At 56.3% G+C, this 11,013-nt stretch overlaps 1 protein-coding gene across 1 annotated transcript; it reads left to right on the forward strand.

The window, feature by feature from the left end:
• Positions 1–9,151: 9,151 nt before the first annotated feature.
• Positions 9,152–10,498, forward strand: FOXD3 (forkhead box D3). The gene has a single exon (XM_071435636.1). The coding sequence runs from the start codon at positions 9,152–9,154 to the stop codon at positions 10,361–10,363; it is 1,212 nt and encodes a 403-aa protein (XP_071291737.1). The 3' UTR covers positions 10,364–10,498.
• Positions 10,499–11,013: the final 515 nt, after the last annotated feature.

Raw genomic sequence — 11,013 nt, forward strand, 5'->3', positions numbered from 1 at the left:
GGGCTGTTAGTTATTAGAAGCCTAATTAATTAATTAATAAAAGCCAAAGCAGCAGGATAGTGTGACAAGTCTCAGCCATGAGCCTCCTCTGGTCATCCCCTCTCCATGAGCAGCGTTTGTCAAACAGCCACCAGCCCCATTTCCAGCCTGAAGCCACTCAGGAGCTGCCTTTGCTGCAGCCTCAGTACAGGAATGACCATTGCTCCAGGTTGAGGTTCACTAAGAAATGAAAATAAAATGGTAAAATCTATCAGGAGAAAGGCAGGAAGGAAGATATTTCATATATATGAAGATGAAAATTTACCTTACAAATTTGAACAAGACCTATGTGGAAAATGAAGCTCTAGTTCAGCCTTGGAATATTGTTAACCTGAAGCACATATTTAAGTCTCATTCATTTACATGGTTTAAATGTCATGCACCTTTAGGCACTGGAAGGGGCTCTAAAGTCTCCCTGGAGCCTTCCCCTTCTCCAGGTGAGCACCCCCAGCTCTCCCAGCCTGGCTCCAGAGCAGAGGAGCTCCAGCCCTGGAGCCGCTCCATGGCCTCTTCTGGATTTTATCCTGCAGCTCCACATCCTGATGGGACCCTGGAGCAGGAGATGGGGTCTCACCACAGAGGAGTAGAGGGGAAAATCACCTTTGTCACAGGAACCACGAGAATGTAATCAGGTCCACAATCTCTCTATCGAAATCTCCCCAAGCCCCTCTTCACCTGCTAAACCAGGTAGCTCCTTATCTGGAGGATGTTATAACACATTCCTGAGCAATGATCTCATCTGGGTTTTGAGGAGGAAAGCCACAAATTGGAAAGTTTTAAGGAGCCCTCTTACAACCATGGTGTGCAAGCCCTGAAAGTGAATGATCCGTGAGTATCACGGAGCCATTTTCACCAGGAAAAACGCAAGGAGCAGTAAAAAACAAGTAAAGAGGAGCCACAATGGGTGTGGGTTTCCTGTCTGTGGCCAAGGCTGGGGCAGGGATCACTGCCCACCTCCAGAACCTGCTCCAAGCCCTGTGGCCCCATCCTGACCTCCTGCACCAGGAGTAGCCAGGCCCAGACTGGGCACAAGCCCAGCCCTGGGCAGGATTAAGATTTTTATCCCCAGGCAATACTCAGTGCTCCTTAGCAGAGAGCCCAGACAGCCCTCCACGTTTTATTTATTTAGATGAGTTTACAAAGCAATTAAGACATTTTGGCAAATGCTGAGGTGCAGATTTCCTCCCTTATGATAGATCATTCCTGGCTTTTTTTTTTTTCCCCTGTCTCCTTCGGGACAGATAAATGTTTCATGGTCCCACAGACATATTTTCTCTCTGCCCAGTTGCTCAGAATCCATTTTAAAATGTCTGTTGAACTCTTCTATCACAGAATACTTTAACAAGAGTCCCTAAATAATCTTTATTTACAGACTGCAAATACTGCCTGACCCAGCTCAACATATTTTATCACTTCCTCAGCTGGAATTCCTCTTGGAAATTTTTCTTACCTGAGCAAAAGCAGAAAATCCAACAAAAAATAATAATACTGATGTGCTTTAGGGAATAAATACTTATTCTTCACATCCTCTACTTTTAATTGGAAATACCACCCTTTAATGATTTTGGTCAAAGTTAAAACCCTCCCTGGTTTTATCTGTCCTGTCCTAGACAGGAGCTAAGTTGCCAACATGTGCTCTCAACATGGAAGTGCTGGAAAAGCTCATCCAGAAGCTTCTGAAATCAGTAGGGTTTTACAACATGCCCTGGAAGGCATTAAAAGACTTTAATAAAATGTTTAATAAAATACCTCTAATAAGGTGAAGGATCTAAATGGAATTTGCAGAAATGCCCTGATGAATGGAGCTGATAAAGCTTCGTGGGGGAAGGAATCTGCAGCTCTCCTGGAAGTGTGTTGCCCCCAAAAAATTTAAAAATAGAAAATAGATATTTTTTGGTCTTAAAAAATAGATTTTGGTGGCGGGGGGCGGGGGGGGAAATAAAGCAGGATTTTTTTCCTTCTACAGTGGCACTTCTGTTTCCAATACGTTTGTGGAGGTCACCAAGTTTTCATAGAAAAATTTAATTCGGTGTTTGAAGGTGGAGGAGGAAAATGTTGGACTGGCAGGTCAGGATGGCCCTTTGGTGACTCCCCATGCCCTGCCCTAAGCCAGGACTTGCAGGCACTGAGCAATTCATATTTTCTTTCCCAAAAACAACCAAGAAGTCCCCTAGAATGTGTTACAGCACTCTCCAGATAAGGAGCTACCTGGTTTAGCAGGTGAAGAGGTGCTTGGGGAGTTTTTGATGGAGAGATTATGGACCTGATTACATTAATACCTAACATGGGTTTTAACCTGCATTTTGGGTAAAATTCACCGTTCTGCAGAAGGCCCATAAAAGGCCTGTGCACCACTTACGCTCCACCAAGGCCCCATTTGGATGGTGCACGTGGAGCTGGGGTGATGCATGGGCCCCGTGCCTCGGGATGGGCCCATCCCTGACCCATCAATAATATTCCACGAGTTGGGGAAAAATATTAGCAGAGTAATTTTATTAACAACAGCCATAACTCACCGCTTGTCTTGGCGCGCTTAATAAAGGGAATCGAGGGTGCTGTACAGAACTATCCTGCTAAAAACAAACAAACAAAGCCCTGGGAAGCAGCAGAGCACGAGGAGGGGGAGCTGGCTCCCACCAGTGTCCTGGCTGTGCTGAGGAATGAAATGAAATGAAATTAAATGAAATCAGCTGGTGGATCTCACGGTGTGGGGAATCTCACGGGGTGTCTGTGAGTTAAGTGCTGCCAGGAGCACTGGGGCAGCCCATGGAGAGCTCCCGGTTTTCAGCAAAGGGATTTCCTCACAGCCTTGGAAATCCTCTTAGCGTCTTCATTTGCATCTGGCTGGCCAGGGGAATAGCTGAGCAAACAGCCCTGCTGTGTGTCCCTCGCACCTCCTGCCTGCCTGCCTGCCAGGGGACAGGGTGTGAAAGGAGCTGCCGCTGCTGCCTGGCTCTGGCTCCTCATTCTGAGCCGTGTCCTTTATTTCTGAGCTGCATCCCCCCCTCTGAAGGCACGTCCCCATATTTGCTGCCACGCCGGCACCACTTGCACCATCCCTTCGGGCCACACGGACATGAAGGAAAAAATATTCTGTCCTGTTGGTTTATTCAGAGAAATAGGGGCATTTTCACGTAAAATTCCCTCATTTTCACAGGAAATCTTCTCTCCTGAGCCTCTCCAGAGTGCCCTTTCCATCCCTAAATGGAGCAATCCCCAGGTTTTGAAGGAGCAAGGGTGGCCTAAGCACATCCCTTCCCAGAGCAGCCATTCCCTTGGGGATGAGCTGGGGGTGTCCGTGTCTCACCCCAATATTGCTGCTGTGCATGAGCAGGGCTGGGGGCTGCCCTGGGCCTCCCCACACAGCCCTGGCCAGGGGCACCCCTTCCCACCCATCCCTTCCTTCCATGAATTCCAATCAATCAAATTTAAAGGAATTTTTTTTGCCTGTGATTTTTGTTCCTGTGTATTTATTACGGCTCACAGTACAGCAGCCTCCTCCAGGGGCAGGGATGTGCCAGCGTGTTCAGGAGATGGGTTTTAGCCATTTTTTGGGGATGTTTGGGGACGTGAGCAGGGCCCTTCCAGGAATCAGCGCTGCTGGATGCCAGGGCTGCGTGGGACTGCAGAGTGGGTGCAGGTGCTTGCAGCCAAAACTGGGGATAAATATCCATTTGTTTAGAGTGGGGATTTGCAAAATGAGAATCTGAAGAACAAACGAATTTTGATTGAACGACTGCCAAATGTTTGGGTGTTTTCTGTTTTTTGTTTTTCAAATCAGGTCTCAGCTAACTTTGCAGCCCTCTTGCCCAAAAGGCGGCAGAGCTTCTCTCTCACGCAGCCTCATTTGCCTAATAATAATAATAATTCTGTATTTTAACTTATTTGATTAATTTTGCTCTCTCCTTGCTTTGTAAAGCACCCAAATCTCTAACCTGTACCAGGCTCCACTCTTCTGACCCTTTTGATTTTATTTTGTGGATCCCAAGAGGATACCTTGGCACACCTGAGTGCTGCTGCCTGGTTTTGCCTGCTCCCCGGGATGTTTTCCTGCCTGTATCCGAGTCGGGGATGTTTCCCTGCGAGCCGAGCCGAGCCAGCACCGCCGGCTGCCCCTCCACCTGTACCCTGCCCTCTCCCAGGGGAGGGGAGGCACAGAGCAGTCCATGACCGGCGCCAGGACGCGCCTTCAGGAAAACGAGCCCCAAACTGAAGGCGACTCGCGGTTCACCGTGCACCAGCCCGGCGTTTGCCTGGTGTTTGGATCCGGAGCGGGGAGAGGCTCCGGGTGCAGCCGCAGGGGCGGAGGGAGGATGGACACGGTGCGGGACGGCGGGGGCTGCCCGGGGGGAGCGTGTGCGACCGCACGAATGTGAACCGCACCTGCACCGCATCCTCCGAGGGGCCGGACGGGGGCTCCGTGCCTCCTCCACCCACCCCCGGTCCCCTGGGGCCGGGCGGGGACCCGCGGGGCAGCCCCGGCACCTCGGCCCCGCTCGGAGGGGCAGGGAGGGGGGGCGTGTGTGGATTTGGGGGTGTCTCCCAAAGGGGAAAAGGCTGCGGGAGACGCGGAAAACCCGCGCCTGGTGAAAGCCAAGCTCAGCGGGAAAGGCAGCGCGCAAAGAGCGCAGGGACACGCGGGCCAGCAGCCGGGGGAGGCGCAGGATCCGCGGGGCGCGGCCCCGTCCCTCCGGCAGCGCCGGGGGTGCGAGGGGGGATCCCCACGGTCGCCTTCCCTGCGCGGCCGCGCACCTCGCGCGGGGGAAAGTCCCGCGGCCGCGGAGCGCCGGCCGCCCCCAGCTTGGGTTTCCCTAAAGGCGAACTGGGGCTAAATAATGGATCGATCTAAAATTAACCGGAGGAATGGAAATGCTCTAAAAATAAGCCAGCAGCTGCCGTGGTCGCAGCCCCCCGCTCCCGTGGGGAAGGGGGAGCGGGGCCGGCCGGAGGAGGGGGCGCGGGCAGAGCCGGCCGGGCTGCGCGGGGCTGCGCGGAGCGATGGCCGCGGCTCTCCGCGGGCGCGGGGCCGCTCCGCACCTCGGCGCGGACGGAGCCCCCCAAAACTCCGCCGCCCGCCTGGCTGCCGGCGCACCTGCGGGTTTTAATTTCTCTTTGTATTTCTCTGCGTTCAATTCTTCTTATTTCTGCACGGCAGCTACGAAAGCCTTCGGGGAAGCGGCAGCAGCGGCCCCGCGGGGTGCGGAGCGGGTGCGGGAGCCGCGGCCGCGGAGCTGCGGGGCAGCGCCGGGCACGGAGCCGGCCCGGGGCCGCTGCGAGACCACCGCGCACACACACACACACACACACACACACGCACACTCGCACACACCTCCTCCTCTTTCCTCCTTTTTGATCCATGCAGCGATCCCATATCCTCCCGGCTTGTCTCTTTTATTCTTTTGTACTGAGGCGCGTTGTCCTGGCCAGCAGTGTGAACGGGGGCTTTGTAAAACGGGACAGATAAAAATGAGCAACATCATATTGTTTGACAGAATGATCCAAAATGATAAAATGCCTTCTCCGGAGGGGGTGAAAATGGTGAATTCCTAAAAAACAAGAGCGTCGCTTCTCTCCTCAGCCTCCCTGCGCTGCTCGCTGTAGCCTAAAGGGATCTGCCGCCTGCACCAGCCCGGATCACGTCCAGCCACTCTTTTCATTGGGAAGTCTCTTTTTAAAAGCCTTCATTTATTTATTTTTAAATAAATAAAGAAGGGGGGAAGCGGCTTCGGCTCGGGACCCCCCGTTCTCCTCGCGGCGAATGAAAAGCACAGTTTTCGAGAGAAAGGCTCGTTTTGATTAAATCTGACATGCTGCTGATAACTCCATGCTAATGTGAAATAATTAACATAATAGCCATAATTAAAAGCACGCTAACAATGCCATAAATTTATCACACAATTTTACTAGCTTTCTGCCCCTAACTGCTCTCTCATCGTTAATTAAACGTGTTGCCTTTTACAGAATGGATGTTTATACATTTCCAATACAAATAAATCCGAAACCGTTTTGGAAACATGACCAATTTCGTTTTACACTGAGGTCTGCCGGGTTTACGAGCGATTTATTACGATTAAAAAAATAAGGGAAAAAAAAAGAAAGAAAGAAGAAGAAAAAAGAAATCCAAACACATGCAAATAGAGGCCTAAGAATAGAGGGGGAAAAATTATATATATTTAATAATCTACATCTTCAGCGAAAAGCCCTGCTGAAAGGGGTTCCAGGCCCCGCCGCTCGCCCCATTTCGGCCCCGACCCCGGTCCTAGCGGTCGGGGGATGTCTGTGTGTCCCTGTCGTGTCCCCTCCCTTGGATGTGTTTATTTTACAGGGATTTCTCACCCGCAGCCCCTTTCCTGCGAGCCCTTTTACCCCCGCACGTTTGTACCGAACGACAATGCTGGTTTAATCCAGGTCAGGTCAACGATTTATATAACTCATTAGTGAAAGTAATAGGCTTAAGGAGCTGAAAGGGGACACCTTTGGTTTCTCCTTCCTTTAAAACGATTACAGAAGCAGAAATTGCCCCAGCCCTGTCTTTCCTCCACAATCCCCCCCACCCCCGAGGCTCAGCCTCCGGATTTATTTTTAACTCGCTTCGCAGCCCAGGATCTTGCTTTCCCATATTAGAATCAAATTGAGTTGTAATTAATTTCTCCCTCTCTATCATAACTTATTCCATCCTCCCTTTTCCCGTTGCACTGCCGTGTCTCTATTTGACTCCGTATCGATCCGGACGATACAGTTTGTTTTTCTCCTGTTGCTAAATCTATCTGTCTATATGGGCGCCCACTTTCTATTTCTGGCCGTGTCGTTATTGTGGGTTTCCACCTCCACGGGAGCTGCTTTAATTGTTTTATCGCTTTGCAGGACGCGGCTCCCGCTCCCCTCCAGCCCTTGAACTTCCATGGGTTCGGGGGCTCCCGGTTTATTTGAGGGAAACTTTCCTGATTTTTAGCAAAGCTTTTCTCCGCCCGGGTGGGCTCCCGAATACTTTCCAAAGGGATGGGCTTCGAAATGCCGCCCTGAACTTCAGCAGGTGAAGGCCTGGGAGCCGCAGCAGCGCCCGCGGAGGGGCGCGGAGAGGCGCGGAGCGGGGCGGCCCCGCTCAGCCGGCAGCCGTGATTGAACACGGGATTAGCACAATAGAGCCCTAATCGAGGGGAAACGTTTCTTTTCACGCTAAGCACCGTAATTAATAATACGAATCAATTAATTTGACTTTTATTGTGCCGAAGAAAAGCGCAACAAATGGAACAGGGGGCTGCGGAGTTGGGGTTTTTCCTCTTTTTTTTTTTCCCTGGGAGAGCCTTTGCGGCGCGCCGGGTGTCACACAAGGCGAGTGCGTGTGTGTGAGCGTGTGGCTCTGTGACTGCGCGTGTGACAGCGGGCGCTGCGCGGGTGCGGAGCTCACGGGCCGCGGAGATGCTGCTGGAGACGCGCAAGAACGGAGCGCGGGGGGAAAGCGGCTCCGCGCCCGCGGGAAGGGTCCCCCCATCCACCCCCGGGAACGGGCCCGGCACAGGCTCTGCGAGGGGCCGGGACAGCGACCCTTGGGAGCCCCGATGGGTTTGGGACAAGGACGGGAATGGCTTTCCCTAAACCAGCGCCGCTCGTAGGAAATCGTTGACTCCTGGGGCATTCCCCTGATTTAATTGTATTTACCGAAAGCGGACAACACGTGCGGGAAGCAGCAGAGCGAGGGGCTCGGCGGGACGGATTAAAAAGCCAAACCCCGGGGGCCACCCGCGGCCGAGGGCCCGGGCGGGGAGTTCCGCACCGGGGCAGGGGTGGGCGGCCGGGCCCCCTCCCGCCCCGCCGGGCGCCTTTCCCCGGGCCGGGGCTTACCTGGGGCCGCGGCAATACGGTCCTCACATTCACACACATTCCCTCATTTCCTACTTTTTCATATGCTAAAGCCCGCAATGATTAAGTCGTTAACACCTCTGGAAAGAGGGAAAAAAAAAAAAAAAAAAAGCAAAAAAAAAAACCAAAAAAAAAAAAACAAAGAAAAAAAAAAGTAACCGGCTAAAAGGTTCTTTATTTATAGTTTCCCTTTGTTATTTTAGGTCTTTTTTATTTCTCTCTGCAACTAACCTAATAGATAAATCAATAGCTATTCTCTGATCTTCCGTTCCCAGCTGGTGCTGCTGCCCTGCTGCCGCTGGAAAAAAAAAAAAAAAAAAAAATAGAAACCCACTGAAAAGTGGTTTCAAAGCCCAAACTTGGTGCTTTTAGGCGCTCCTGCGGCGGCGCATCCGCTGAGCCTGCGCTGCCGAGCGCCCCGAGAGCGGCGGCGCCGGGTGCTGCGCACCGGGAGCGGCAGCGGCGAGCCCCGGAGCGGCGGCGTTTCCGCGGGGGCCGAACGGTGCCGGTGCCGTCGGGCCCCGTCGGGGCGGGCAGAGCGGAGCCGCCGCCGGTCTTTGTTGACAGTCCATGAAACAACTCGAGTTTTGCATGACTTCACAGCGGGGCGCCTGACGTCAGGCGGTCACGTGGAGCCGCCTCCGAGTATATCTTTAACGGGAAAGTAATCTATCAGGCAGTCGGGACCGCCGCGCTGCCAAAGTGGCGAGCGAGGCCCCGCGACCCCCGGCCTCCTGCCCCCGCCCCGCCCGGCCCGGCCGCCGGCAGCTCCGTCCCCTCCCTCCGCCGAGGGGGGGAAAAAACAGCGGCCAAAAAAAAGCCAGACGAGAGGAGGAAAGAGGGAAGAGGAAAGAAAAAAAAAAAAAACCACCACCAGCCAAGCCGGCGCGGAGGGCGGCGGAGCGGTGCGCGGCGCGGCCGCGGAGCGGAGCGGTGGAGCGGCGGCGGCCCGCGGAGCGGCCCCATGCGCGGCGCCCTCGGGCGCGCATCGCGGCGGGCGGGATCCGGCGGCGCCGCCTGAGCCCCGATGCCCGGCGGCGGGAGGTGACCGGGCGGCCAGGGCAGCCCCGCGGACGGGAGAGCAGCGGGCGCGGCCGCCCCATGCCCCGCGGGGACGGCGCCGCGGGGCGCAGCCGGGCCGCTCGGGTGTAGCCCCCGGGAGCGGTCGGAGGAGCGGCGGGAGCGGGGCGCGGGGGGAGCCCGGTGCGGGCGGGAGGCCCCGCCGCCGCCGCGCCCCGTCCGCCGAGCGGGGATGACCCTGTCGGGAGGCGGCAGCGCCAGCGACATGTCCGGCCCCACCGTCCCGGCGGCCGAGGATGTGGATATCGACGTGGTGGGCGAGGGCGACGACGGGCCGGGCAAGGACAGCGAGGGCGAGGCCGGCAGCCCCGCCGCCCTGCCGCGCCTGCCGCTGGACGAGGCGGCGGAGCTGGCGCTGCCCGCGGAGGCGGGCGCGGAGAGCGGCAGCAGCGGCAGCGGGAGCCCGGCCGGGGCGGCCCCCGGCGGAGCGGCCGAGGGCGGCAAGGGGGGCGGCGAGGAGGGGGCGAGCGGCGGCGGCGGCGGCGCCGGGGCAGCGGGGCAGAGCAAGCCCAAGAGCAGCCTGGTGAAGCCGCCCTACTCGTACATCGCCCTCATCACCATGGCCATCCTGCAGAGCCCGCAGAAGAAGCTGACGCTCAGCGGCATCTGCGAGTTCATCAGCAACCGCTTCCCCTACTACCGGGAGAAGTTCCCCGCCTGGCAGAACAGCATCCGCCACAACCTCTCCCTCAACGACTGCTTCGTCAAGATCCCCCGGGAGCCCGGCAACCCGGGCAAGGGCAACTACTGGACGCTGGACCCGCAGTCCGAGGACATGTTCGACAACGGCAGCTTCCTCCGCCGCAGGAAGCGCTTCAAGCGGCACCAGCAGGAGCACCTGCGGGACCAGACGGCGCTGATGATGCAGGGCTTCGGCGCCTACGGCCTGGCCGGACCTTACGGCCGCCCCTACGGGCTGCACCCCGGCGCCTACACGCACCCCGCGGCGGCCGCGGCCGCGCTGCAGTACCCCTACATCCCCCCGGTGGGGCCCATGCTGCCGCCCGCCGTGCCGCTGCTGCCGTCCAGCGAGCTCAGCCGCAAAGCCTTCAACTCCCAGCTCAGCCCCAGCCTGCAGCTGCAGCTCAACAGCCTGGGCGCCGCCGGCTCCATCGTCAAGTCGGAGCCCAGCAGCCGCCCGTCCTTCAGCATCGAGAACATCATCGGCGTGCCCGCCGCCAGCTCGGCCGCCAGCGCACAGACTTTCCTGCGGCCGCCGGTCACCGTGCAGTCGGCCCTCATGGCCCACCAGCCGCTGGCGCTGGCCAGGACCACCGCGGCCATCGCCCCCATCCTCAGCGTGCCTACCAACATCATCGCGGGGCAGTTCCTGCAGCCCGCGGCCCCCGCCGCCGCCGTGCAGGCCAAGTGGCCGGCGCAGTAGCCCCGGGCAGCGCCCCGGGGAGCTCCGGCCGCCCCCTCGGGGCTCCGCGGCCGCCCGGACCCGGAGCAGCAGCAGCAGCGGGCACCGGCCGCCGCCACCGCCGCTTGTACATATTTGTATCAAAAATCACTGACGTTGCTTTCGGGGTTTTTATTTTTCTAAAGAGGCGAAAATGACGGTCGCGATTAGGAGCCGCGAACTTTCACTTTTTTTGAAGGTTCCGGCGCTCCGAGCGGTTTTATCCGAAATAAACGAACAAACGAGGAAAAAAAGAATTGTATAAAAAAAAGAAATAAGCGGGGGAAATTTTAAATATTAAACGAACGAACAGGAAAAAAAAAAGAGAGAGAGAATTTTGGAGAGAAAAAAAAAAGGAGGAAAAACGCTGTCATTCTATTATAGAAGTCTGTTTATATATGAATGAATATATGTATTCTAAATGTTATCCCTTCGTGTTGTACACAACTTTGTAAATAAATTTTTAAAATGCTCTGCCCGTTCTCTGTGTGAGCGGTGTCTTTGTGACCCCCGGCCGCAGGACGGGCTGCGCGGCCGCGGAGGCTGGAGGCGCGCTCGGGGCGCGGCCGCGGAGCGCCGGTTCTCCGGTGCCGCGGAGCTTTGGATCCCGCCGGTGGCGGCGCGGGCGGCTT

Source organism: Agelaius tricolor, unplaced genomic scaffold (assembly GCF_023055355.1).
Source record: "Agelaius tricolor isolate 1412-34295 unplaced genomic scaffold, bAgeTri1.0.p SCAF_11, whole genome shotgun sequence".
NCBI classification, from domain to species: Eukaryota; Metazoa; Chordata; class Aves; order Passeriformes; family Icteridae; genus Agelaius; species Agelaius tricolor.